At 46.1% G+C, this 27,493-nt stretch overlaps 1 protein-coding gene across 3 annotated transcripts; it reads left to right on the plus strand.

Annotated features, from left to right (window-relative positions):
• On the plus strand, positions 1 to 27,459 carry LOC147619843 (pentatricopeptide repeat-containing protein At1g06140, mitochondrial-like). Of its 3 annotated transcripts, none has more exons than XM_086825689.1 (2): positions 1 to 168; positions 24,602 to 27,459. In XM_086825689.1, the coding sequence occupies exon 2, from the start codon at positions 25,249 to 25,251 to the stop codon at positions 27,106 to 27,108; it is 1,860 nt and encodes a 619-aa protein (XP_086681815.1). In that variant the 5' UTR covers positions 1 to 168; positions 24,602 to 25,248; the 3' UTR covers positions 27,109 to 27,459. The 3 variants fall into 3 exon arrangements, with proteins under 3 accessions (XP_086681815.1, XP_086681816.1, XP_086681814.1); XM_086825690.1 differs by having other exon boundaries at positions 25,085 to 27,459; XM_086825688.1 differs by lacking the exon at positions 1 to 168 and adding an exon at positions 19,891 to 22,637 and having other exon boundaries at positions 23,244 to 27,459.
• Positions 27,460 to 27,493: the final 34 nt, after the last annotated feature.

Genomic DNA, 27,493 nt, shown 5'->3' on the forward strand with positions numbered 1-27,493 from the left:
TGTGTGTGTGTGAGAGAGCGCCATCAGGACAACTGCGGCGTTGCAGTCCACTTCGCTGCAGTGTGCCATGTCGAGAAGGTAATCATGGGGTTCTTTGCACTGTAGCTGGCGAGCGGAGCAGGCCCACGCACCGAACTTGTGGCGGCACGATGCATGCAGTCAGTCAAGGTATCTTCAAAACCTCATTTTTTATCCTAATCAATCATTAATCACTTCCCAGAACGGCACTAACTAAAGGATGGAGAGTAATAATGATGTATGTGCCCCTTCTATGCAAACAAATACATGATATTTTGTTCAGATTGATGCCCAGCGTTGTGAGCTTTGATTCACGGAGAAGACAACAAAACAGAATCTCCACTACTTTCATAGCTCGTACCGGCATGAAGCAAAGGAGCAGGAGCAAGAACTGATGCTTCCTAGAGAAACATCAAGTAAAGCTGGTTGACATGTCCTAGTGTCAGAAAAGACACGTTTGACAAATCACTGTCTTGCGTTTCCAGCAGATGAGTTTGACTCTCGGCTCTATAGTTGTAATTGAAGCCTTCACTGATACATTGAGAGTCTCCCGGGTTCTCAGCCTTGGCCGTTGGGCCTAAAATGATTCGCCAAGCGTTTCCTTATCCAAGATGTTGAGCAGTCTAGGAAGTAATGATGGCCATGATGCAGAGTCATCAACTTCCAATATAAGTGATCAGATGAGAAGATGCAGACAGTTGAAATGGCTCAGGAGCATGCAATTTGAACAAAGCTGTTGATGTGGAGAAGAGACCTTCGAGTGAGAATCTTTTTGTCAAGAGGGTGACAGTTCACCTTTGGCACTGGAGACTATGCAAGATTCATCTTGTTAGCAGCTCTAGGAACAGTTACTATGAGAGGAGGACTGCCTCTTAAGCTCACCAATCTGTTGGGCACAGGATGGAGACTCCACATTGAACACAATTCGAAGCTGACGTTCACAAGGCTTTTGAGAAAAGCTTCCCCTTCAATGTGAAAAGAAAAGTCTAAAAGGATACAAGCCTTGGAGGCTGTGGTAGCAGTAGTTGGAGGAGGGACAAGCCAACATTCAGACTGATGTAGATTATGAGTGAGTAAAGTTTATCAGGAAAACTTCAATGTTGTCTCCCCTCATGGTGTCTGTGGAGGCCCAAAGTTGGTAGCAGGTCAAGCAGGCAGGCATTGATTATGAGGGTGATGTGATCCATACTGATGCATTGAGCCTCAGATGCGTGTGCCATACAATTGATGCCATGTACAAGGCAGATTAGGTCAGACTTTGGCATACCTGCAGGTACATGTTGGGTTGAGCAGGTCGATAACAATTTGGGCAATCAGGTGGTTGGGAAGGGCACCTATGACAAGTCGACCAACAGTATATGGGTGGGTGCCACATGTGAAGGCCTTATGTGTGGAAAACATACTGCAACTAGGGCTGAGTAGAGATAGTTGATCACCTTTTGGCTACCCTTTGTACGGAGAAAACATTATATCTTTTCATTGTACATAGTATAGCTAGGGTTTAGGTCTACATTGTGTGCTTGTGTTTGATTGTATTCCACTGCTGTCTTCTCTTCCTCTAATAACTCTTGCACAGCACAAGTATACCATATAGTTGGTATTAGAGCCTCGGAAACATGCAAATTTTATTTTCTGGCAACCAATGTGTGTATTGATTGAATGCTAGGGATAGAGCCCTTATAAACAGGAGTGCATAGATCGGGTTTGGAGAAAGCATTTTTGGATATTGTTGCTAATTATCTGTTTCCCTAGTTGTTCATCATGAATGCACAAGCAATATTGGCTATGATTTCCTGCTTGATGACAGAACAAAAGGAGCGCTTGGACTCTGGAGGCTCGCATAGAGACAAAATTTGTAGCAAGCAATAGGTTGATTGTTGTAACGTGCAACAAAGCCTTCTTTATACCCGTGCGTTTATGCAATTCCACTTTACTTGAGAGGGAAGAAAAGAGAGAGAGAGAAGATAGAGTCGACAAAGTATTGGGTCCCAATTACCCACTGAAGGGCCCCCCTACAAGCAGGAGTATTTGCTTATATTTCTTTGGAAAACTTTGTACAATGAGTATGAAAGATGACTATGGATTGCCCAATGCAAGGATGAAGTAGATCGAAAGCAAGCTGAACCATATGCAGCCCAAGCTCCTTTGAATAGCTCTTCGATGACCACTATGCAAACCGAGAACTGAGGGATGTAGATATGATGGCTGAATGCTGAAGAAACTCTTCTTGGGGCTGGAGCACAATAAAGTGTCGTATGTTGAATGTATGCACAAGGCCAGAGGGGTCTAAGCAGACATTATTGCTCTTGATTGCTTGTAGATTGATTTATGAATGATCAATATGCTGTGAATGAAGTTCTTGCTTATATATGATTTTATGCTGCTGGTCGGTTATCTTCATGTTGTCGGCTTGCTTTGATGGGACAAAAATGCTATTTTTACAGCATTAAATGTTGCGCATGACATCCTTTTTGCCTTTTGAATGCTGGCCGATTGGAGCACCTCACGACCTGCTACTAAATCAATGTTGAAGCTGGCCGACTTATGTCTTACATGTCTTCATGGCATATGCTGGTCGACTATTGTATGGAGGCTTCTACTGGCTACTTTTGCCATAGTCACAGGGGACGGCGGGGACGGCGCCTAGGAACGCGGGGACGCCGTCACGGTACGGCGCAGGGACGGGGACGGACGGACGTCCCCTGTCTGGCGTTTCAAACCGGGGACGGCGCAGGGGACGCCGTAGGGACGGGGGACGGCTGTCGGGGACGGCTGTCGGGGGACGGCAGATAGCCGTTGCGCCGGCCCGTTTCTGGCCGTTGCGCCTGCGTGCCGCGTGCCTGCCCCATTGAGTGCCGTTCCCTCCCCCGTCCCCGTTCCCTACTTATGGCCGTCCCCCGTCCCGTCCCCGTCCCCGTCCCCCGTCACCGTCCCCCGTCCCTTGTGACTATGACTTTTGCCCTCCATGGCTCTTGATGATGGGTGGGTGACATGCTTATGAATGGTGGCAAAGGGTTCTTAACCCCATATGCAAGGCAACCTTGAAGCCGTTGTAAGGAAGCTAGGCTCTGGTGGATGCTCCTCTCCTTGCTCTTGTAAGCCAGCCAATCTGCGTTAAGCTGCCTCCTGTAATAAACTTCTAATCTCTCCAAGGCCTCCTGTAATAAACTTCTAATCTCTCCAAGGCCTGCATCCAAGGCACCTTTGGCTGATCCCGAGTGACAATCCAACCTCTTCCAAATCTCCTCTATCATGTTGCATATCTCAGAGTCTTGAATGAAGCTATCAGGGATCCAGGTGCTCAAATGTGTCCTACCTCCAAGGGTCCTCCAGGGATAGAACAACCAGTGCATGATCGGAGAAAGAAGTGCCTGCCAAGTTAGAACTGATCTAATCTGGACAAGTCAGGCCTTGTACTCCTCCTGTCATAGACTCCCGGGGCTACGTCCAAACTCCGGTGAATGCCAAGAATCCTGCCCCCTCAGAGCCAAATCAACTCCTACTCTGCGCCAAAAACTGTAGCCATGCCATCTTCGAGTCTATCCTATGCCGACTCTAACATGTTGAAATCTCCATCCATACACTAGAAATCTGCCTATAGAAGGGATTGGCAAATTGTACTTCAAAAGGTGGCTCTACCTACTACGGCATCTGGCGCATATATGTTCAAAGAGCCCACATTGTCCTCTCCAATCCTGATGGTCACCCACCACTGAGCTTGTTTGGTGACAATGGTGGCTGAGTCAACCACTGCAAGCAATAGCTGCTCGTCGTTGATGGAAATGCATACTCCACCTTGTGTCCCGGAGGGGCCTAAAGAACGGGACCGTAAGGTGCGACTCCTACCGTCACACTTCCCGGAGTGGTGGGTACGCCCCTCTGAAAAGGTGATGCTATTGGATGTTGAGAATATCGATGGGTCCACCAACTGTTGCTCTGTGAAGCTCCTCTCTAAGGACACCTCGTCTTTGAAAGCACTGCGGTCCCCCCAAACCTTGAATATTCCATGAGACAATCCACATAACTAAGATCTGTGGGAGGTAGAAGTGTTGGAACTGCCCTCCACTCGAAGAGTCTTGGGCGTGGGTTTCAATGAAGAGTAGTCACACTATCGGTATTGGGGCAAAGCTAGACTAGCTCGGCACGAATCGTGCCCTCCATGTGGAGCCACTCTATCCAAGTCCTAGAATATGCATACTCTGGGCTCCATCTGTCGCAATGTAGGTATTTGTAGGAGGGGGGAAGGAGTACTGCCACTGAAACATGTGGAAACACAAAAAGAAGCTGTCACGTGCATCCCGCACTTGAATGCCACGTGGACATATCTGAACAAGGTGTAGGACCTGGAGTGGAAAACTGGTTCCATGTGAGCCCCAGTCCGGGACGAGTTAGCCAAGGTTCTACTCCATGCGTCCGAGGTCAGGTGTGCATTGTCTTGCACATGTGTCGAAGGTCAGGTGTGCATTGTCCTGCACATGAAACAGTGCTAGTCCGCGCTGTGAGTCTCCCTCTAGAATGATGCCAGTTGCTCTGTGTTTGGTCTGCGACTAGATGTCAGACGACTGTGTAGATGTAGGTTTGCATTAAGTATGGGCATGGGGAAGGCTATGAGCCAGCCCAAGGGGGCCAGGAAGGCCCTAGGCCTTGCCCACCAGCCCTAGTATGGGTTGGGCGGGCTGTCGGCCTGCCCAAGGGACCTGGCCAAGCAGCTGACAGGACCTTTGGGCCAGCCCAGCCAGGCGGCCAGGCCAAAGGGCTGCCCAGCAGCCAGTCGGCCAGTGCCCAGGGGCTGCCCAGCAGCCTGCGCAGGCCTGGACAGCAGCCCACAAGGCGGTCAGGCCAGATCAGAAGGGCCAGCCTTTTTAGGTGTGAAAAGATAACTTTATTAGCATAAAATTGTAACAAGTCGTGGAGAGAAAAAGCAACCAGCCGACCAGGTCTGGAAGGGGTATATAAACCCAAGCATAAATTCAGTCCAATCTATCTCATAATTCACAAGGTGCTGTAGCTACTCAAGGGCCAGGACAGCCAAGGGAGAAGCTAACGTAAGGGTGAAGGATTGAAAGTCAAGGGCAGAGATCTATCTCAGCCAAGAAGGTTCAGGTTCAGTCTTTTATTTCAGATTTTACATCATTCTAATAAAAGCAAATACACCATTCGTGGTGGGGGCCCTATAGAGGAAATTCGGGACCCAATACTGTGTCCTCTTCTCCCCTCTCTCTCTCTCTCTCTCTCTCTTTCTCTCTCTTTCTCTCTCTCTCTATTTTTTGCACATCTTTTTCAGTTTCTCATCATGAAACGTGTGCTAATTTTCGAGCATTGAAGTTACCGATCTTCCCCGAAGCTTTCGCATGTTACAATGGTATCAGAGCCTACTTCAAGTGTAAAGATTCAGCAAGAAACCAGAAGTTTTTTCTTGCTTGTGTGGTTGGTTTTTAGACTCCTGTGGACTACCCCTTTCGGAGTGACTCTTGTCCCTTGAAGGACGGTTGGTTTCAGCCTTCGGAAGTCTCCCACACAGATAGTGGATGGTCAGATTGCACTCCGGAAGGGTAGTGCATTTTCCTGCTATGGTGAGCTACGACGGCGAGAGAAACCAAGAACCTTGGGACCGAAGTGTACCATGCAGTCCAGCCAGGGCATCAGGCATGAGTGTACAAGAGATGTTCCAACAAATGATGCGAGCAATTGCAGACCAGAGTACCAAGTTGGAAGAGCAGAAGGTGCAAATACTGACTCTGGAAGAGCGCACCCGTTCTCCAGCTCCGCGTTTTCCGTCTTCTCCTTCCTCTTCTTTCGTTTCCAGATTCCAGATCCTCTACACAGGGACTCCTTCGAAGGGTAACGATCGCATCCGAGTTTAATGCTTGAGTTGCAGATGCGTGCATTGGAGATTCGACCCAGAAACTTGACCTTTCTTGGTTGAGAAATCTCTGGCCTTGACCTGCAGTCCTTCACTCCTTTGCGTTAGCAACTTCTTGGCTGTCTTGGCCCTGGTTTGCCTCAGCACTTGGTGAATTATGAGATAACACAAATGGTTTATGGCTCACCTATTTATACTACTTATAAACAGCAGTCGGCCAACTCTTATCCAGGTGGCCAGTTCTATTTTCTGCCCACGACTGTAAATCAGCATTTAATGCTAGAAAACTTCACATAAAAGATTGCGCTTTTCTTCATGGCTGGCTGGGCATCATGTGCCTGAATCTCTAGGGGCTGGGCACTGAATCTAGGCTGTTTTGGGGACTGGGCAGCTTGTATGGGCTGCCCCAAACTTGCCCTACAGCCCTCATAACACTAGATGTGTTGTTGGCTGCCCCTGGCATGCCCCTAGGGCTGTCCTACAGCCTCTCCATGGCTGGTGGGTTCAGCCAGGGCCTTCCTAGCCCTCATGGGGGTGGTTTCACACTATCCCCATGCCCACACTAAGACTTGGGGTAGCCCTATGGGCTGGCTCCTTGTTCTAAAAGCAAACCTTAACTAACTACACAATGATCTGGCATCCGGTACCATACCAGATACACAGAATCACTGACATCATTCCAGAGGGAGACTCACAGCGCAGATTGGTATTGTTTCGTGTGCAGGACAATGCACACCTGACCTTGGACTCCTGTGCAGGACAATGCACACCTGACCTTGGACGACTGGAATGGATCCCTGGCTGACTCGTCCCGGACTGGGCTCACATGGGACCAGTTTACCATCCTAGGTCTTGCACCTTCTGTACAGATATGTCGACGTGGCATCCAAGTGCGGGATGCACGTGACATCCCCTTCTGCTTAACTTGACGGAAGTTGCATAGCCTCCAAATAATCCGTCAATAACGCCTGATAGTCTTCGAAAAACTCTTTGTTAAGCCATACCGCTTCGTGGGTCCCTCGGTCCTGAAACTTCGTAAGGAACTGTCCTTGTCTTCGGCCTGAGCCATGCTTGAAATGGTGCAAAAGGATCTCTTCTGAAACCATAACTTCTGCTTCATCAACAATATTTGGTTCCGCTTCGTCTTTGACTTCTGAAGGGATTGACCTGCATATGGCTTTAACCAACTGACGTGAAGTACATCGTGCATAGTCCAACTCGGAGGTAGCCTTAAGTGCATAGACACCTCATTAATCTTCTTCTGGATGGGCAAAGGTCCAAAGCTCTTGAAAGGCAACTTTGGGCATCGCTTGCCCACCTGCTTCAACAACCTTTGCTTCATAATCCGAAGATAAATCCAATCCCCTTCCGAAAACTTCATATCCCTTCGGTCTTTATTAGCCTGTCAAGTGTAGGCCTCTTGCACTTTAGCCAATCTGTCTTTTACTGACTCTAAAATCTCATGATAAGACTTCGTCACTTTGTTCGCTTCAGGTACCGAAGACGAGTTCTTGGTCAAAAACGACTGGAAAGGTCTTCCAAACGCTACCTTATATGGAGTCCTGCCAATAGCTGAAGAAAAAGAATCATTCAAAGCAGCTTGAACTAAAGGCAAATAAGATTCTCACTTACCTTGTTGATCGTGGACATAACACTTCAGCACATCAAAGGCCAATTGGTTGTATATCTCTGTGTGGCCGTCCGTCTGTGGGTGGAATGCACTAGAAAAATTCAATTTAGTACCAAAGTTATCAAACAATGCCCTTCAAAAATGACTGGTAAACTTGACATCGTGGTCTGACACTATGGTCCTAGGAATTCCGCCAATCGGATACCAATGCCGAATGAACAACTGGGCAACATCCTCGGTGGTCACATTGGCCCTGCAAGGAATAAACATAACAAATTTGCTAAATCTATCAACAATAGTTAAGCACTGCGTATTACGCTTACTCGGACCGGGAGGCAGATTCGTGACAAAGTCCATGGAAATATCTTGGAAAGGACCCTCAGGAATTGGCAAGGGCTGTAACAACCCTATCTTCTTTCCACGAGGAGCTTTCACCCTTTGACAAATATCACAGCGTTGTATGTAACACATCTCGCCTCATCTTTGGCCAATAATATTGCCGTTCGAATTTCTCTAGAGTCGAATTCATGCCCCTATGACCACCAGTAATGGCGTCATGGGAAGTTGAGCCATATATAGGCTAGAGTGGCACCTTGTCATAGTCATCTCCTGTTAAAATATTGCATCCTTCTATTTATGCTGTCGTGGAGCTGTCGGCCTGTTTTCCTACAGCCGACTCCTTCATGCACAAGTATATAAGAGGTGCTCCCTTTATTCATTCTATCATATCATTCCTTGCCCTATTTGCTGGCTCTTGTACTCTGTAACCTCAAGCTAATAAAGCTCAGTTCTTGCTTGCAATCTTTCTCTCTCTCATGTTCATCGCTTCCGCTTGTGCACATCCTTTCATGGTATAGGCTCTGGCTGCTGCACAATCTGTTCCTCTACATTTTCTGCTTCCCTAGATTCTCCAGGGTCTAGATCTTTCAAAACAGTGGCTGCGTTTCTCTTTCTTAAGCTGCGGTTTTGCTCTCCAACTGCTGTCGGCCAGCCCTCAGGCTGCATTTTCTTCTACAGAGGCAAGTGGAGGAGGTCTAGCTGCAGATTCAGTGAGTGCATCAAACAAGTGGCACATCAGCTCTTCTCCCTCCATGATCCCCTCCCTCTTTTGGTAGGAGGTTCCCGGTGGTGTGTTTTTTGGGTTTCTTTTGCTGCTGTCCAGCCTGCATCTTCAGAGGGGGCTATTAGTCATTAGTTGGATCCTGTGGAAAGGTGCTTGAGAGAGCACGTGGATTGCTTAGCTACAGAGGTTGTTTGAGACATAGCTTCTTTGAGGCAGACATGGGTCCCCCCTGCTGGAACAAGGAGGACAAGCTCTGTGGTACAAACTATGATCACTGGAAGCTACAGATGAAGGTTTGGTTCACACACAAGGGTCTGTGGGAGATTGTTCAGGGCCACGAATGAAAGCCCGAACGCCCTACCAGCTCTAGGAAGTGGACTCAGGACCAGGAGGATGCCTTTCTCACCGAACTTTCAGCTTGGGAGAATCAAGACTCAAAAGCTCACTCTGCACTTGTATGAGCCATCTCACCAGAGGTCTCCCCCGCCGTGCAAACATTGGATTGTGCTGCTTCTGTTTGGAGAAAGCTGATAGACCTATATGCACGGGACTCTACAATGCGGTCTGTCAACCTATTAGGTCAGCTCTTTTCTCTGGAGTTTACAGCAGGGACTTCGATGCAGTCATTTGTGATGAAGGTTAAGGTAATTCATGACCAATTAGTGGCAATGGGTACTGCCCTGACCTCTTCTCAGTTAGCTGCTCTCCTCCTCATCAGGCTTCCTGCAGATTATGACATGGTTTCCTGAGCTTTGCGGGTTCAGTATCACAACACGTTCCCTCGAGTTTGATGATCTGTGTACTCTCCTCTTGGAAGAGGAATCCATCCTAGTTTCTCAGGGAAAATTGAATGTTTCATCGTCTATTGGACCTGATCAGGCACTCTCGACAGTGCAGAAGAAAGTTCGGAGTCGGTGTTACAAGTGTGGGAAGAAAGGCCACCTGTCAAAGGATTGTCAGTCAAAGGACAAAGGGAAAGCCAGGGACAAGGGCAAGTCTTCAAAGAAGGGCAAAGACAAGTCGCATGACACTGACACGGACTCGTCTAGTGATAACCCCAGCTCTTCCAAGGCCTTACAGTCTGGAGAGAACATGACTGGTGTCTTGCTCTGATCCTAAGGGCATCCCCCGCATGCTGTCTTCTAGAAACGGTTGGTGGGCGGGTGAGGGAGCTTTCAAAAGCTCTCTTATATTAAATCTGGAGCATGGGACCCGTGTGTCGGTGCTCCAAGTATAAAGACAGGCAAGTTCACTTGATGGTCCGGATGAGTTCCAGGATCAACCAAGTTTCTCTCATGGTTCGGATGAGTTCCTGAACTATTGGTTAGCAAAGACTATGGACAGGATGTTCCATGTTCATTTGTTCGAGGTTATTGGATGTGATGTGTTTACAGTTCTACTTTGAGTTTGGAGCCAAGCAGATTTTCTTTTGCTCTTTATAGTGGCATTATATTCTCTAAAGACAACAAGCTAACATGTGCATTTTCCGAGGTGTACTCAGTACTGGCCATGGTGAGGTGTCCATGGTCGCACCTTCGTCATCAGTTTTCTTGTGTAAGGTTCCTTCCTTCTAAAATGGAGGAAACACTTAAGATAGTCCACTAAGTCTTATCTTGGGAAAAATTTCCTATTCATCGACACCTTGACCCTGTAGAGATTCAAGGATATGATTCATAGGTATGACCTAGCTCTATCCCGCAGGGGAGCGTGATTTTCTAAACATCAAATCACCCATAGGGCAATTGATCATAAATTGGGCAACTACTAGACTTGATTTCTAGAGACAACGCTTTTTTCCTCATCTTATGCAAGGCACAGCCGCTGGCCTAGTCTTCTAGAATAGAGTTGCGCAAGAACCTAATTATCTAGCGTAGGGCTTTCACTTAATCTGTTGGAAAGCTACCTGACTAATCGGGTCCACCCGTCCGTAGAATGGTGCTGTCGGGGCATTCCATCCTCCCACTTTCCACCTTACTCACGCAGCAATTTGTTTTCTAATTAATCCTACCACACTGTTTGACATAAATAAACATATTCCTTAATTAAAGCCCTTTTTCACAAGGTTTGTTAAAACAGCCTTTTTACACAATACAATCATGCCAAAGACAAGATATATTTATATAAAGTTTTTACATGAATCAATTCCATACAAGCCAAACCGGCTCTCTTATTCTTATACTGCCGATGATCTAGAATTCGGCCTTCCAGCCTCTACATGCTGGGCAAAATCCTACGGGACCATACACCTCATCGTCGGCCGCCGGCGAGGACTCAAGCCGGCCTGTTGCCCTCTCAGGCTCCATCGCTTGATCCTCCCGCCCCTCAGAGGGATGTCTGCACACTAGGATGGGCTTATTTACCGCACTAGCCTGGGCCCTCAGAACTAGGCAACCTCATAATCTCTCGCCTCAATCGGCGATCCTTATTCTCCCAATGGTATGAGGGATACCTTGGGTCATTCCCGGGCTTTGCTAACGACGCCACCCGGCTACACAAGCACGGAACGGAGTTAGCGTAGAAGCCAAAAAAAGTCTTGAATTCTAAAGATAACAACTTCAATGCAATTTATTAAATATAGCATTCACAATTCGTGAAGATAACAATTTCAACGCAATTTATCGAATACAGCATCACATAATTCGTAACTTCATACAATTTTTATGTCGTCATTTTAAAAGGAAAAGATACCATTCATTAACACTAATTTAAGGAAAATCTCTTCTTTTAAAAATTAACCAAGCTAACCTGGCCACCATTTCCTTGAGGAGCTTGAAAAGGGAGGGCTGGAGCCGCATTGGGAGCATCTTCCCTCATCTCGTTATTGCGCGCTCCTCTTGAGGCAATATTTTGACGTCTCCGAGAAGAGGCCATCTTAGGCGTCGCCTTGTAGAGCTCGCTGCTACGATCGAAACGCTTCAGTCGGATCTGAATTCTGAGTTCGTTTGCTCACCGTATGAGCAAAAGAGTATGACGCACGAACCCTTTCTTAAGGCAAAAAACCCTTATTAAAGTCTACGCAAATGGGAGGGGGGATTGTGAGATGTCCTTAAGGGCAAAAACGTGGAGGAGGGCTGAGAGGGCTGCTGTAAGTCTATTCACTCGGGGGGGGGGGGGGGGAGAAGAGTTAAGGACACTGCCTCTAAGGAAGAGGGGGATGGAGGAAATTTAGCTTATCTGAAAAGAGGCAAATGAGGGGGTGTGAGAGGGGCGGCTGCAAGGGGCGGCTGTACTGCAGCAAGTACGCCACACAGGGACGGACAGCGGTACGGACGACGGTACAACGGGGCATACGCAGCACAGAGATGCGTGCCGTCTGTGGAACACCCCGGGGGTTTATATAGCTGAGGGGTGAGGGTACGGGCGCTGCACAAAGCAAGGACGAAAGGACGGTGTACCTTCAAAGGCTATGGATCAGTGGCCTGCATGGGTCCAGGGGAAAGGTACGGTGTCGGTTGTCTAGGAAAGGAGTGGTACGCATGTACCTTATCTGGTCTGGGACAGCATGGGCATCCACGTAAGGGTACGTGTGGACCACATAGTGGGCGGCCGTCCTTTGGTTCTTGGGTGGCCATCGTACGGGCGTCCTAGTAAGTGTGTACGGACCAAATTTTGGGGCGTGGTACCCAAATTTGGGGTGCCCGCCTCGATTTGCGTACCGGACCGTCCCGAGGGGGCGAATTTTTTTTTTTGTCTGGGAGGTTCTCTTGGTCATAGGGGTTCAGACCCTTCGTCAATCGGACGCCTGGTCGTGCATTTATTAAGGTTTAAAGGTCGCCGTTTTTTAACTAAAATGATTGAAATTTGCGTATAGGCTTGATCCGGTGTCCGTTTTGGATGCTGTAAAATCCTATATTAGGGTAAAATCGCGCGCAGATTCCAAATTTGGGCTCAGAATTTGAAGATTCTAAGTAGAAATGACTCAAATAATAAAATCATTGATTTTTATACCGTAAAAACTCATAATTACTTGGACATTTCTTTATTAGTGAAGATGTGTATGTTACATCCTTCTCCCCTTAAAGAAATCGAGATGTCCTCATCTCGTCATGAATTTGGGATAATCCTTTAAGAGTGTAGCTTCATCCTCCCAAGTTGCATCCTCTTCAGGGTAATCTTTCCACTGTACTAGATGTTCTACAAGAGTTCTATTTCGGAGTTGCCTTTCCCTAGAATCTATGATGCTACTGGGCTGTAATTCAAGGACTCCTTGAGTAGGGATTACAACTTGTTCATCATCAAGAATATGATCGAGACTGGGGACATATGGTTTTAACAAAGTTACATGAAATACATTATGGACTTTGATATGGGCTGGGAGTTGGAGTTTATAGGCACTTTTACCTAGACACTTGATAACTGTATAAGGACCACAATACCTAGGGCTGAGCTTCTTATATTTCCCAAGTGATAGAGAACTTCGTTTGGGTCACACTCGTAGAAGAACTCTGTCTCCTTCCTTGAAGATCCTTTCAGACCTCTTGTTGTCAGCATAATGCTTTTGTCGATCTTGGGCAGCTTTAATATCCTTTTGGATTGCCTTGGTTTGTTCCTCCATTTCTTCGAGCATTTTCCTGGATGCCTCAACTCTTATGGTTGGATCAGAGAAATTTAGAGGAGACAGGCATTCTTGCCCATAGAGTGCCTTGAATGGTGACATTCCTATGCTTTGATGATAAGACGCATTGTAGGCAAATTCTACCGGAGGAAGGTATTGAATCCACCTTCTTGGTTCCCGTCCACAGTATGCTCTGAGAATGTCTTCAATTACTTGATTGACTCTCTCAGTCTGGCCATTGGTCTCTGGATGATAAGCTGTGCTAAAGCAAAGTTGAGTTCCTAGGGCTTGAAATAAAGATTGCCAGAACTTTGAAGTGAAGTCAGAATCCCGATCACTTACTATCCTTTTTGGGAGACCATGAAGTTTGAGGACTTCCTTGATGAATATTCGAGCATTATCAGAAGCTTTGAAGGTCTTCTTTGCTGGTATAAGGTGAGCTACTTTGGTAAGTAAGTCCACTACTATCAGAATGGAGTCATATCCTCCTTGAACAGTGGGGAGACTTGTGACAAAATCCATACTAATGCACTCCCACTTCATTTGGGGAATATCTAAGGGTTGAAGTTTTTCAGGCATCTTGACTCTTTCAGCTTTGATCCTTTGGCATGAGAGACATTGCTTCAAGTACCGAAGGACATCATTTTTCAAGCCTGTCCAATGAAAGCTCCTTCTTACGGCATTTAATGTTTTTGCATAGCAGCAGGGCTATCATGAGCTTCATGGAGGATTAGTTTCTTTAAAGCAGGATCCTTAGGGATACATAGCCTGTGATTGAAGTAGAGGCTTCCTTCGTGAGTAGAGTACCCCTTGATTAGATTCTTCTCTTTCTCTGAATTTCCCCCTTCTTCTACTAACTTCATCATTTTCTGATAAGCTGGATCATGAGATGAGACTTCTTCCACCTTGACCAGAATGGGATTATCTGGCATTGAAATAGCACTCAAGAAAGATTTGCGGCTAAGTGCATCTGCTACCACATTATCTTTCCCAGGGCGGAATTTGATGTCGAAGTCATATTCTTGTAGAATTTCAATCCATCTCCTTTGCTGCATGTTGAGGTTAGGCTGGGTGAAGATCCACTTTAGACTTTTATGGTCAGTTACAAGCTGGAATTTGTCTCCCAAGAGATAATGTCTCCATAATTTGAGGCAATGAACAACTGCTAAGAGTTCCAAATCATGGGTGGCATAATTGGCTTCATATTGCCTCAGCTTGCGGGAAGTATAAGCAACTGGTCTTCCTTCTTGGCCTAAGACACCACCAAGTGCTAGACTACTAGCATCAGTAACTACTTCAAATTCCTTGGCAAAATCAGGAAGTTTCAGGACTGGGGCAGAGGTAATAATGACCTTGAGCTGATCAAAACTGTTTTTGATGGATTGGCAGCCACACTATTTTGCAATCCTTCTTAAGAAGATCTGTCAGAGGTGCAGCTACTAAGGCATAATCTTTGATAAAAATCCTATACCAACCCGTGATTTCCAAAAACCCACGAACTTCACGAACTGGTTTAGGGGGTGGCCATTCTAGAATATCCTTGACCTTGGCGGGGTCTACTGAGATGCCATCTTTGGAGACGATGAATCCAAGATACTCAATTTGATGAGTAAAGAAGGTACATTTGCTTTTCTTGGCATAGAGTTTGTGTCTGCGCAGCAATTGCAGAACACTACGCACATGCTCCTCATGCTCTTCCATTGATTTGGAGTAGATTAAGATGTCATCAAAGAAAACAAGCACAAATTCATCCAAGTAAGGACAGAATATATCTTGCATTAGGCGGTTGAAGGTTGCAGGAGCATTGGTTAACCCGAATGACATTACAGTAAACTCATAGTGGCCATAACGGGTATTAAAGGCTTTTTTGGGTATATCTGCTTCCTTGACTTTGATCTGATAGTAACCAGACCTCAAATCTATTTTTGAGAAGACTTTGGCCCCATGAAGCCTGTCAAGAAGTTCGTCGATGCGAGGGATAGGATACTTATTCTTGACAGTGACTTGATTTAGCCCTCGATAATCTATGCAGAGGCGGAGAGTCCCGTCCTTTTTTTGGAAAAGAACAGGTGCTCCCCAAGGAGAGCTACTGGGGCGTACAAATCCTTGTTCAATGAGTTGGGAAAGTTGCTCCTTAAGTTCAATGGCTTCAGGAAGGGACATTTTATAGGGAGTTTTTGAGACGGGTTGAGCTCCAGGGATCACCTCGATTTCATGATCGACTTCTCGAGGAGGCGGTAACCCTGTAAGCTCGTTAGGGAAGATGTCAGAGAATTCTTGGAGCCAAGAGGGTTCTGTCTCCATACTAGGTTCAATGACTTTGTTGAGTTTGACTAAGAAAACTTGCTGACCCTTACGTGTTCCCTTGAGAAGATGTTTTGCCTTGACTACCCTAGATTTAGGTTTTCCTGTTATCCCCTGAACAGATGTTACTTGGCCATGCTCATTTTCAAAAGTGATACTCCCCTGGTTACAGTGAATGCTAGCTTTGTTTGCAATCAACCAATCCATCCCAAGGATTCCATCATAAATTCCTAATGGCAAGACTCTAAAGTGACCATGAGTTTGCTCATTACCCAGCTCAAAATCAAGGTTTCCTATAGAGTAGTGAGATACTACTTCTTTCCCACTGGCTAACTCTACAATCATTCTTCTAGCTGTTTTTTGACCCAAGTTTAATTTTTGCAAACACCTAGGAGAAAGAAATGAATGGGTACTGCCACAATCAATCAAAAGCTGAAATGGCTTACCGTGATGAGTGGCGGGGGTTTGGATTACACCAAATTGTTTATTCGGACCTTGGTGTTCTACTGCCGCATGGACGGTGGCGCGCTCTTCTTCAGCCGTTTCCAAGGTCGGTTCTTCACTTATAACATAGGCAGTCCTAGCAACTGCTCCTCCGCGGCCTCTGCCACGGCCACTGTCTCTTGCACCTTGGTGGATAGGGGTTCCACGGCCTTGATTTCCTTTGCCACCTTGGTGAAAGGATGTTGCCATCTTGGGACAGTTGGCTCTAAAGTGTCCCAGCTCATTGCACTCAAAACACAGAGGGCCTTCTCTGGAAGAAGCAGCATACAAGCGGGGACAAAAGAGTTGCCTTGTCGCCCTCTGTTGTAGTAGGGGAAATTCTATTGGGGTTTCTTGTAGGGTTGATCTTTAAGATTGGCCTCAGGGTAAGATCTCTTTTGATTCTTCGGTTTGTTAGCCTTCATTTCTTTCACAAGGGTGTTTGCTCGTATGAGAGCATCCTGTAATGTGCTTGGCCTCATTGCTTCAAGGCGGGAATCTAAGGGTTCATTTAGCCCTTGGCAGAAACGAGCCACTTGTTGGGAAGTAGTCATAGCTGGGGCATACTTCCGAAGGGTGATAAATTTGGAATAGTAGTCCTCAAGAGTTAAGCTGCACTGCCTAAGACTAAAAAATTCATTCATCTTTATGGATTCATGGGATGGGGGAAGATATCTTTCCTTCACTGCCTGCTTGATATCTTCCCACGTTTGAGAATGCTCGGTGACTTCCTTGTCATGGCACAACTGTTTCCACCAGAGTTTAGCATCTCCAATGAGGCAAAACCGTGCGAGCATAGACTGATTTGCTACTCCAGTACCGGCAGCAGAGAAATAATCGTCCATCGCCTCAATCTAGACTTCAGCATCCTTCTCAACCTTTGAACCTTCTCCTTTAAAGGAGGGAGGTTGCATTTGCTTGAGCAGGAGCTTCTTCTCCTGGGTATCGGTGTAAAGCGCATTGGGAAGTGGAGGGTAGTCATCCTGGCCATCATTGTAAAAACAATTTTAAGATTACAAGATTCATATTTGCACAACACTTATTTTTGGAGAGTAAAACATTGAAATTATTTTATTTCCAAATATTTACAAGGATAAGTTTTTTTTACAAAGATCTGAGACTAATATAATTAGTCTTATTTGACATCAAGGGAAATTCCTAGGCTTGACTATGACATAAGGGTAGAGCGGTCCACATAGGTGAAATATGGGGGTTCCGTTGTAGTTTCTAAGACTCTAAAAACTGATGGTAAGGGTGGTAGACTCTGGATTGGGGTAGATCCCAACACAGCTACTATATTAGCAGGTAAGATCTGCATCACTTGGTCATACACCCAACGATCCTGAGGTATGCGAACCCCATCTATAGTCACTGAGGTGTCGGCCCTGGGGGTACCGACGAACCAAAATAAACGGATCATCTTCAACTTCTCGATCCAACGAATCCGCTTTAGGTCGGTGGTAAGGTTCCTAATTTGATCTGCTCGGATGAAGAAGTATCTCAGTCCACGACACCAAAAATCTCTACCCCATCCTCTTTGAATACGAGAGAAATGAGGGAGGGACATCTTCTCTAGTATCTGCACCATGGTGTCGCGGAACTCGAAATTCGAGGAGTGTCTAGCAGTCTCGAAGATGCATTGGAAAACTAGAAACTTGGAGTAGGCATCTTCCTCTTCCTACAATCATTCAAACATCAATTCAACTTATTTGTTTTAGTAGGATGTCTTTAGTAATTAGCATTATGTTAGGTAAAACATTCATTGCAAAACAATCCTTAAATGCCACTTTCCTAGGAGCTAAACTCGGCTCTGATACCAATTGTAAGGTTCCTCCCTTCTAAAATAGGGGAAACACTTAAGATAGTCCACTAAGTCTTATCTTGGGAAAAATTTTCTATTCATCGACACCTTGACCCTATAGAGATTCAAGGATATGATTCATAGGTATGACCTAGCTCTATCTCGCAGGGGGAGCGTGATTTTCTAAACATCAAATCACCCATAGGGCAATTGATCATAAATTGAGCAACTACTAGACTTGATTTCTAGAGAACGCTTTTTTCCTCATCTTATGCAAGGCACAGCCGCTGGCCTAGTCTTCTAGAATAGAGTTGCCCAAGAACCTAATTATCTAGCGTAGGGCTTTCACTTAATCTGTTGGAAAGCTACCCGACTAATCGGGTCCACCCGTCCGTAGGATGGTGCCGTCGGGGCATTCCATCCTCCCACTTTCCACCCTACTCACGCATCAATTTGTTTTCTAATTAATCCTACCACACTGTTTGACATAAATAAACATATTCTCTAATTAAAGCCCTTTTTCACAAGGTTTGTTAAAACAGCCTTTTTACACAATACAATCATGCCAAAGACAAGATATATTTATATAAAGTTTTTACATGAATCAATTCCATACAAGCCAAACCGGCTCTCTTATTCTTATACTGCCGATGATCTAGAATTCGGCCTTCCAGCCTCTACATGCTGGGCAAAATCCTACGGGACCATACACCTCATCGTCGGCAGCTGGCGAGGACTCAAGCCGGCCTGTCGCCCTCTCAGGCTCCATCGCTTGATCCTCCCGCCCTTCAGAGGGATGTCTGCACACTAGGGTGGGCTTATTTACCGCACTAGCGTGGGCCCTCAGAACTAGGCAGCCTCATAATCTCTCGCCTCAATCGGCGATCCTTATTCTCCCAATGGTATGAGGGACACCTTGGGTCATTCCCGGGCTTTGCTAACGACGCCGCCCGGCTACACAAGCACGGAACGGAGTTAGCGTTGAAGCCAAAAAAAGTCTTGAATTCTAAAGATAACAACTTCAATGCAATTTATTAAATATAGCATTCACAATTCGTGAAGATAACAATTTCAACGTAATTTATCGAATACAGCATCACATAATTCGTAACTTCATACAATTTTTATGTCGTCATTTTAAAAGGAAAAGATACCATTCATTAACACTAATTTAAGGAAAATCTCTTCTTTTAAAAATTAACCAAGCTAACTTGGCCACCATTTCCTTGAGGAGCTTGAAAAGGGAGGGCTGGAGCCGCATTGGGAGCATCTTTCCTCATCTCGTTATTGCGCGCTCCTCTTGAGGCAATATTTTGACGTCTCCGAGAAGAGGCCATCTTAGGCGTCGCCTTGTAGAGCTCGCTGCTGCGATCGAAACGCTTCAGTCGGATCTGAATTCTGAGTTCGTTTGCTCACCGTATGAGCAAAAGAGTATGACGCACGAACCCTTTCTTAAGGCAAAAAACCCTTATTAAAGTCTACACAAATGGGGGGGGGGGGGGATTGTGAGATGTCCTTAAGGGCAAAAACGTGGAGGAGGGCTGAGAGGGCTGCTGTAAGTCTATTCACACGGGGGGAGAGGGGGGGAGGGGGGGAGAAGAGTTAAGGACACTGCCTCTAAGGAAGAGGGGGATGGAGAAAATTTAGCTTATCTGAAAAGAGGCAAATGAGGGGGTGTGAGAGGGGCGGCTGTACTGCAGCAAGTACGCCACACAGGGACGGACAGCGGTACGGACGACGGTACAACAGGGCATACGCAGCACAGAGATGTGTGCCGTCTGTGGAACACCCCGGGGGTTTATATAGCTGAGGGGTGAGGGTACGGGCGCTGCACAAAGCAAGGACGAAAGGACGGTGTACCTTCAAAGGCTATGGATCAGTGGCCTGCATGGGTCCAGGGAAAAGGTACGGTGTCGGTTGTCCAGGAAAGGAGTGGTACGCATGTACCTTATCTGGTCTGGGGCAGCATGGGTGTCCACGTAAGGGTACATGTGGACCACATAGTGGGCGGACGTCCTTGTGTTCTTGGGTGGCCATCGTACGAGCGTCCTAGTAAGTGTGTATGGACTAAATTTTGGGATGGGTATCCAAATTTGGGACGCTTGTCTCAATTTGCGTGCCGGACCGCCCCGAGGGGCGAAATTTTTTTTTTTTGTCTGGAGGTTCTCCTGGTCGTAGGGGTTCAGACCGTTCGTCAATCGGATGCCTGGTCGTGCATTTATTAAGGTTTAAAGGTCGTCGTTTTTTAACTAAAATGACTGAAATTTGCGTATAGGCTTGATCCGGTGTCCGTTTTGGATGCTGTAAAATCCTATATTAGGGTAAAATCGCGCGCAGATTCCAAATTTGGACTCAGAATTTGAAGATTCTAAGTAGAAATGACTCAAATAATAAAATCATTGATTTTTATACCGTAAAAACTCATAATTACTTGGACATTTCTTTATTAGTGAAGATGGGTATGTTACATCTTGTGACTTTTTTGCACACTTCAAGATGCAGAGGGGGTGTTAAAATATTGCATCCTTCTATTTATGCTGTCGTGGACAGTCGACTCCTTCATGCACAAGTATATAAGAGGTGCTCCCTTTATTCATTCTATCATATCATTCCTTGCCCTATTTGCTGGCTCGTGTACTCTGTAACCTCAAGCTAATAAAGCTCAGTTCTTGCTTGCAATCTTTCTCTCTCTCTCTCATGTTCATTGCTTCCGCTTGTGCACATTCTTTCAATGGGCATCATGGAGAAGAGTTGCCTTGAACGACTTCATGACACATAGTCGGCCTTTGTAGAAAAGCCAACCATCGCGTATCAGAAAGTGGCATGGTCCTGTGGCATCCAATGCCTGTTCCCATCGTGTACCGAATTTCCTGTACCAACAAGATCGAGTCTAGTGGTCTGATTCGAAGTCACTTGTCCCTTCCTGCTCAAAGCATCGGCCACTGGATTGGCCTTTCCTGGAAGGTACTCAATCATACCACCGAATTGCTGGAATATCTAACTCCAGCAGTGTTGTCGATCACTCCACTATGCACTTGGCATTGTCTGAATCTAGCGGAATGCCTGAAGGTCAGTGCGAACCTCAAAGTCATGGCCATAAAGAAAATGTTTCCAATGTTTCAAGGCCTGTATAACTGCGAGGAGTTCACAATCGTAGACTGAGTAATTTTTCTCTGCGGGCGGTAACTTACAAGACATGTAAGCTACTGGATGACCATTCTTTTTTAACACACCTCCAATTGCGATGTTACTCGCATCGGTGATCACCTGAAATGGCTCGTCCCATGAGGCAAGTGCTAAACAAGGCGCTTATGATAAAACCACCTTGAGGTTCTTGAATGCCTCCAACGCTCGTGGAGTCATTCGAATCTTTTGCCTTCTTGTCTTCACACCCTTTAGCAGATCGGTGAGATCCACCGAGAGATCAGAAAACTTGTCTATGTGGGTGGAGTATGCTTGGCATATACCCACAAAGGATCTGATGTCATATGTTGTCTGAGGTATTTACCGAGAAGTATTTGGCTCTCCATGAAAAGTTCGAGAAGATTTTTCTTCGAAACAATCTCCCTCCCCAGTTCCCTCCGTCCAGACTGGAGGACCACAAGATCGATCTCCTCCTAGGCTCCAAGCAAGTTTCCATATTGTCTTTCCGAGGCAATGGAATCGGAGTTGGACCGCCAACTCCAAGAATTATTGCAATCTGGCTTCATCCGTCCTAGTGTGTCGCCATTTGCAGCACCAATCCTGTTTGTTAAGAAGAAAGATGGGTCTTCTCGATTGTCTGTCGATTATCGTGCACTCAATAAGCTGACTATCAAAAGTAGATTCCCGATGCCTCAAATAGACTATATTCTTGAGAGGCTGAATGGGACTCGGGTGTTCTCGAAACTCGATTTGAAGAGTGGGTATATCACCAGGTGAGAATTGTTGAGGGAGACATTCCCAAGACAGTCTTCCGTACGAAACGGGCTCACTATGAATTTGTGGTCAGGCTTGCAACAGACAACTTCTGTATGCAGCCTGTAATACAGCAGTATCTCCTGTAACTGCTGCAGCAGCGGTACTTCAGCACAGCCTGTGTGTCACCAAATGTGACCAGAGTACATGTACATACACCCAGTATCAACAATACATGTGCAAACCCTATCTGCACTTCCAAAATGCACTGTTACACTACAATAACCAGATTTCGAGTAGAAACAGTTCTCTAAGAGAACTTCCAGAAAATTGCCGAAAATACCCTGCAGTGACGAAACGGGACCCGTAACATGCCCGAAACGCTAATCTGGTTGAAAAAACTCAGTCCAGTAGGACAATATACTTTGCCCTTTAGCTCCGCTCCCGCGAAGATAGCACCTCAATCGGAGATGTGTAGCTCCCAGAGCTACTGAGGGAGTGTTGTACCTAAACCAAGAAGGGGAAAGAGATGATGGTGCTCTTACCCGTGTAGTACCGCTTCCTTCCTTGCTTGTTCTTGTCTCTTGCTTGCCTTCTTAGCTCTCACACGAACCAGGCTCTGATACCATAAAGAGAATGCGGGGGAGAGAGAGAGCTTCAAACCCTAGCAAGCAAACACACACACACACAAGACAGAGCAAGACACAAGAGAGAGATGGATAGTTGAATTTTCTTCTATCTTCTTCTCCACTCAACCATCATAACATAAAGATAAGAGTACACACTCAACTATTACAACATACAAGGTTTGGTCCATAATGTGAATCCGACTAAATGAGCTGGCGCTATAACTATGCCAGTCTCTAGTAATCCAAAATGGCTGTCATAGAGCCTTTCATCCCACTGGCCGCATATCACCCATAATCTCACTAACCATGCTAGTGGTGTAGATGCAGAAGCTATCACCTAGGTAGGTCATCAATGTCCTCCGCGTAGCACTAGTTGAGCTCGATATCTCGACATGTTTTACTGTAGAAGCACCGAAGACTTGAATGGATTGCTCTGCAAGCTTGCTTAGATTTGACACCAATAGACAAGGCCGTCACTGGATTTAGTGATGAAATGAACCTACAAGTTACGTTAGATGCATAGAGTGCATGATTGGTATTCAAGGGTGGATTTTACACGTGATTTGGTTTTGACAATCCCGACCAATGATTTATTGGGATGAGACTGATAGTCATCCATTGTGACCCCATTAGCTCTTAGGAGTTCTTTATCTCTAGTGTGAAATCTAGTATTCCAAGCAGGTTGGTTTCGAGTATCGATTGTGATGTAATTGGGACTAATCATGGTTGAGTGTTCTCAAGGTCATGTATAAGCCGTGCCACGTGAGCAACAAAGAGCTAATGGAATGAAGAAGAAGACCAACAGATGGAAGTGCCATGGAGACATCACGATATTTGATGGCCCCAAACAACACATGATCTGACAAATGACATGGTCCAATGGATACCAAAGAATAAGACGGCGGTATTTCTCGAAAATCCGGATAAGTACCTACTAAGGTGATGCCTTCCTCATAGAGTTGACGTGAGATTCTATCATGATGACCCAGCATTGTTGAAGGTTTTCTTGACAACGGTGCCAACCCTGTTGTCAATTTAACCAGGCTGCAGGAGGGGGTGTCACATGCATCCCACACTCAGATGCCGTGGACATACTATACATGACAAGTGCAAGGCCCTGAGGCTGGACACCAGGCATTTTCATTGTGAGCCCTTGTCCAGGGACGAATTGACAGTGTACCATCAAAGGGTGGTCAGTGTTGTGCACTTCTCGCACATGTCACTGTCGTGCGTGTCTTGCACAAGATTGTAACCCATTTGCATGATGTAATGAATGCCAAGGCATCCCAGGCACTGTAATTTGGTCGGGTGTTCAGAGGGTCAGTGTCAAAGGTGTAGGCCTAGGTGTGTATGAAACCATGGAACATGGTACTAGTGCCAGGGCAAGGACTAAGGTTGCACACATGGTTTTGTGGGCAGCACTTTGGCCACCCAAAAAGGGGGCCATGGAGGAGTATGGGTGCCTAGAGCCAAGGGCCAAGTATGGGGCGCCGAGACTACACATTCCTCAAGGGGGTTTATTAACCCACAAACAGCCATTGTGCTTAGTCGGCCAGCCAAAAAGGGGGGCCATGGAGGAGTATGGGTGCCCAGGGCCAAGAGCCAAGTATGGGGTACCCAGCCTACACACTCCTCAAGGGGGTTTATAACCCACAACTACCCCTTGTGCATAATCGTCCAGTCCTACAGGGGGTCAGTCCGCACTGAGCAGACCTACAGCTCCATGCCCTTATATAAAGGGCAATCCAGTTCAAGTGGCCTCATCTCTCAGCCTTGCAAGACTAGAAGCTGAAAAAGTACCCCCGAGGCAGTCCTCAGCCTGAAATGCAAGCACCAGGAGGTCTTGAATCAGTCCAGCAGTCAGTGCTGTGCAAAACGCGAGCAGAAAGCAGCCATGCGGAGTCAAACGAAGGTGCAAGAAGCTGCCCAGCAGCAGCAGAGTAGGTCAGCCAGTATTCTGCCCTCCTCCTCTGTCATCTGCAAGTCCTAAGGTTAGTATAAGTCAGGGATTCTCAGCGGTGGTCAGTTTATCATTCATCTACAGCAATATAAAAGCAAATAGATCTATGGGTGGGGGGCCTTCAGAGGGTCATTAGGGACCCAATACTGTGTTATCTTCTCTCTCTTCTTCTACATCTCCCTCTTGCTCAGAAATCTGCTAATTGTCTCTGCATAATTAACAAGTTTATTTTTTTTAGAGCTTCCACATGCAGACAACTAACACACAAATGGAATGCCGGGAAATTAAAAAATGTGCTAGTCCTATGATGTTGAGGGTTGTGGTGCTATAAAGGATGGAGAGAGAGAGAGAAGTACAGCAGCCTGCCTGACCATCCTGGAGCTTATTCTGCCCGCCAGCCTTCCCAGCATTCCTTTGGCCCTTTCCAGCACCCGTCTGGTCCTGCTGTCCGGCCTAGCAGCTTACACATTGGTTGTTGTAGTAATGTAGGCCTGGCAGAGATGGATTCTTGCAGGAAGGTAAGTAGTCAGCAACTGGAGTTATGGAAGTAGTACTCTAGAGATCCTTCCCAGTGGTGGGACAACTGAGAGCAAAGTAAGTAGTAGGGGGCACGGCCCTTGAATTTGAAGGGTTAACCAAGAATTACATTTGAAGGGCTCAAATCACATCTCCATTTTTTGTGGAGATTGGAATGACATACTACGATATTTTTCAAAATTGTGCCTGCCTTCTTTTACCTTTCTGCTGAAGCTCCCCTTGGAAGGGCACGGCAGCCTTCAAGCTCTAGGCCTGGGGGCACATTTCATTTTATATTTTTCAATGTTCTCTAGATTAGACTTCTGCTCGGTACTGCTGAGTGCTGACGACAATGGGCTCTTCAGTGCCTTGTGACTTAAAACAGACAAACGGAATTGCCATGGATGGATGGCTAGTACAATCCAAGAAGACATTATAAGAATTGAGAAAGCTGAAGAGTCCTCAAATAAAAGCACAAGAACAGGTGAACCAGAACAACAGTTGAAGGGTGTGAAGGCATACAAGTGCAATGCATGCCCTACGTTTCTCTCCTTTCTACACATGTGCAAGGAGCACCAAAAGTCCTCAACCAAAGATAGAGGAGGCACTCCCTCCTCTGGAAGAAGGATTTCCCCCTCTGCCTTCAGTTGAGGACTTTTCGCGCTTCTTGCACATGTGTAGAAAGGAGAGAAACGGACAGCATGGGCCACGCTTGTATGCGTACATGTGTGAAAGTGGGTTGGAAGCCCATACATCACTTGGGAACTGCCTTGTCTTGATGTTGGTGGAAGTTGGAAGCATGTGCCATGCCCAGCAAGTTTTTGACAGGCTGGTGTATCAGGACGAGTATTCGTGGAATGCTCTCATTAAAGGATATGCTAAACATGGGAAGTCACACCATGCTCTCAACCTGTACCAGAAAATGCAGGGGGATGATACTCTTCATCCTACTAGATATACTTTTGTGGCCTTACTGAAGGCTTGCACTACACTGAAAGATGTGGAAAGAGGCCGCAAAATACATGCTGAGGTTGCTAGAAAGGGGTTGCTGGAAACAGACGTTTTCCTTAGCAGCAGTTTGATTGATATGTATGCCAAATGTGGCTCCCTCACAAAAGCACAGGAAGTGTTTGACCATCTCCTGGTTCGAAATGTAGTCTCGTGGACTGCACTTATGGCTGGATATGCTGAATATGGGCGTGGTACAGAGGCACTTCACTGTTATGAACAGATGCAACAGGAGGGCGTTTCTCTGGATGCTGTCACATTTGTTTGCATCCTGAAAGCTTGTGGCAGCACAGGAGCCACAGACAAGGGCCGAGAAATACATGCTGAGATTGCCAGAAAAGGCTTGCTGGAAAGTGATGCTTTTGTTGGCAGCACCTTGGTTGATATGTATGCCAAATGTGGTGTGCTTGCAGAGGCACGGGAAGTGTTTGATAAGCTCCCAATTCAAGACATGGTCACATGGACTGCACTTATCACAGGATATACAGAACATGGGTGTGGTGAGGAAGCACTTGATTGTTTTAAACAGATGCAACGCGAGGGCATCTCTCCGGGTGCTGTCACATTTGTTTGCAGCTTGAACGCTTGTGGCAGCGTAGGAGCCATGAGCACTGGACGAGAAATGCATGCTGATATTGTCAGAGAAGGGTTGGAAAGAGAGCTCCTTGTTGGCAACAGTTTGGTTGATATGTATGCAAAATGCGGCTCTCTTGCAGAAGCACATGAAGTGTTTGACAAGCTTCCTATTCGAGATGTGGTCTCGTGGACTGCACTGATCACAGGATATGCCCAGCTTGGAGAGAGTGAAAATGTTTTTTATATCTTTGACAGAATGATAGGAGAAAATATAGAGCCAGATTTTGTGACATTTCGTACTGTCCTTAATGCATGCAGCCATGCAGGTTTAGTAGATGAGGCCCTAGTTTATTTCAACAGCATTAGCAATGGCTATGACTTTGTCCCAACTGTTGAGAATTACAATTGCATGGTTGATCTCCTTAGCCGTGCAGGCCATATAGACAAAGCAGTAGTGATGATCAAGAAGATGCCATACCATCCTGGTATTGTGGTGTGGCATACTGTGTTGGGGGCTTGTCAAAAGTGGGGCAATATGGAGCTTGGAAGGCATGCCTTTGAACATGCTGTGCAATTGGATGAAAAGGATGCTGGGGCTTATGTCTGTATGTCTAACATCTATGCTGATGCTGCCATGCAGGACAAAGCGAACAAGGTTGAGTTAATGAGAGTAGAAAGACAAGCATGGAAGGATCCAGAGTATAGTTGGTGGATGGTGCCTATGGAATTGTGCATTCCTTCTTGGTGGAGGACAAACCCAAAGCAACAGCATTTATGCAAAGCTAGGATTTATCTCTCAGAATGAAGAAGGGTGTGTCTCAGGGTTGCATTGTGTGTCACATAACAATTCAGATGTTACAAAAAAAATTGTGTTATGTATGCACAATGAGAAGCTAGCTATGGTGTGTGCCTTAATCAATACACCAAAGGGACGTCCATTGGGTTGAATCTCCAGGTTTTTAGTAACTGCCATACGTTTTTATATAGTCACCAGGTGTTTTCTGAAACATGTTATATTATTTTCAATAACCCCAAAATGTCCTCAAAAAAGCCCGTGTAAAAGCATAGAACAAGCTATCTTTGCAATCTCCCATCATAAACATCAAACATTGCCATGTAAAACTTGATTCTTGAATTTTGATTCCCATTAAAGGTTTGAATAGAGTTACAAAAGTCCAGAGTCCAAACTT

Source organism: Cibotium barometz, chromosome 32 (genome assembly GCF_041138505.1).
Source record: "Cibotium barometz isolate CiBa-2024 chromosome 32, ASM4113850v1, whole genome shotgun sequence".
NCBI lineage: Eukaryota > Viridiplantae > Streptophyta > Polypodiopsida > Cyatheales > Cibotiaceae > Cibotium > Cibotium barometz.

What these genes read in the sequence shown, in the direction of transcription:
- LOC147619843 (XM_086825689.1), top strand. Translation starts at nt 25,249, where the DNA reads ATGCATGCCCTACGTTTCTCTCCTTTCTACACATGTGCAAGGAGCACC.